The sequence below is a fragment of the Mus pahari genome, chromosome 23 (genome assembly GCF_900095145.1).
Source record: "Mus pahari chromosome 23, PAHARI_EIJ_v1.1, whole genome shotgun sequence".
Taxonomy (NCBI): domain Eukaryota; kingdom Metazoa; phylum Chordata; class Mammalia; order Rodentia; family Muridae; genus Mus; species Mus pahari.
Genome location: NC_034612.1, coordinates 7,768,221 through 7,770,028, shown reverse-complemented (window position 1 = coordinate 7,770,028; position 1,808 = coordinate 7,768,221). Strand labels below are relative to the sequence as shown.

The following is a 1,808-nucleotide window of genomic DNA, read 5'->3' as shown; positions in this document are numbered from 1 at the left end:
GTGTGTGTGTGTGTGTGTGTGTGTATGTGTGTGTGTGTATACACGCATTATGGAGGCCAGAGGATAACACTGGGTGTCTTTCTTGATCTCTTCATTTTAGGTACTGAAGCAGGGTCTCTCACCTGAGCCCAGAGCTCATGATTCAGCTAGTCTCACAGGCCTGCTTGCTCCGGGCCTTCCACGTGTGACAGGAGCACAGGCAGGCTGTCATGCCCATCTGGCATTTATGTAAGTCCTGGGGATTTGAACTCTGGTCTTCATGCTTGCACTGCAAGCACCTTTCCTGCCGCGCCCTCTCTACAGCCCCCGGCCAACTTCTAGCAGAAATCTCTCTTTTCCTTCACCGGGCTTAGAGAAGAGCGTCTAGAAAAATGTTTGGCTACTGACTGGAGCCACTGAGATGGCTCAGCTGGTGAAGGGGCTTGCCACCAAGCCTGATGACATGAGTTAGATCCCTAGGACCCACACAATAGAAGAGAACAGCCTGCTAGGTGTCCTCTGACTTCCACAGGCGCACTGAGACATATTCGTGCCCCTCCCCCACTGAACACTGATCGTTGTTCATTTACGAAATCGCGGTGGGATGGGACCGCCTCTGGGATTCAGTTTCTATTGGGGGAGGCGATACATCACATAGTTGGGACACTGTTGGGGGAACTGTCACGGCTGCTAACCTACTAGCCTTCGAGCAGAGTAAGAAAAGGCCTTTCCTTCAGGACAGTCACACTCACATCAGGTGCACTGTTTAGAGTGCAAGCGTAGTGGTATTCAGTTCAGTTCCAGCTGCCTCTGCCTCCAGAGAGCTGGGATTAAAGACGTGCACCACAACCTGGTGGGTGAACCTTTTCATGAAGTGCCAACCATATGAGATCAATTGCACAGGGATGCAGGAAGCAATGAGTTAGTATTGCCTCTGTAAAACTCCCCACAGGCCCACCTGGTGTCTTTTCATACTAGACCCTATAACTATATTGACTGTGTGTACCTGCATGCCTGCCTTCCTCTCTCTCTGTCTCTCTCTGCGTCTCTGTCTCTCTCTCGTGGCTAGGTGCAACCCCAGTTATAAGGTCAGATGGAGCTCCCCGAGTTCCGGTGCAGGTTGGAAGAGAGGAAACTTCTGGATGCTGGTTGCCAGCTGTCACTCACCCTCAGCCTGCTGATGAACACACCAGCGTCCTCCTCTGAGAGTTTCCCCTGCTGGGTCATTATGCGCTGGATGGCTTTGAGGACATCGGCGGCCATGGTAACGTCCCCGCAGACATAAATGTGGCCTCCTTGCTCCTTCAGGGCGCGGTACACAGACTCAGCTAGCTGTTCCTGCAGCACGTCCTGTACATATTTCTGCAGAAGAGGAGGACGGTGAACTGCGGCCACTCGGAGAGGATTCTGTGCTCCACCCACCAGGAAGCAGGGGCTTGTGGGTAGGGAGCTGCTTTTTGAGGCAAGCTTAGGGGAATGGGACGAGGGACTAGAAAGAATGAAATGAGACCAAACCACCACCATGTGCAAGTGAGCTGATTCCAGCCTTGGGCAGCTGGAGCTTGGCTGCTGAGACCCTCTGGGGAGCCGGGAGAGTGTTCCCTAGATTTGGGAGTTATCTAGGGAGCATTCCCCCCAGAAGGTATGGTTCATCCTATCTACTTGGTAAAACCTTGAGTTGTCTAGGAGACAAAATTTGGAAAAAAAGAAAAAAAAAAAAAAAAGCCGGGCGTGGTGGCACACGCCTTTAATTCCAGCACTTGGGAGGTAGAGGCAGGCGGATTTCTGAGTTCGAGGCCAGCCTGGTCTACAAAGTGAGTTCCAGGACA

At 52.3% G+C, this 1,808-nt stretch overlaps 1 protein-coding gene across 3 annotated transcripts in view; it reads right to left on the bottom strand.

Moving 5' to 3' along the window:
- The window catches only part of Nos1 (nitric oxide synthase 1), a 118,059-nt gene that overhangs the window by 8,206 nt on the left and 108,045 nt on the right, over nucleotides 1-1,808 (bottom strand). For all 3 annotated transcript variants that reach the window (XM_029533810.1, XM_029533811.1, XM_021186811.2), the window contains one exon: nucleotides 1,147-1,341. In XM_029533810.1, coding sequence (XP_029389670.1) covers nucleotides 1,147-1,341 — 195 coding nt within the window. The remainder of the gene's footprint in view (nucleotides 1-1,146; nucleotides 1,342-1,808) is intronic.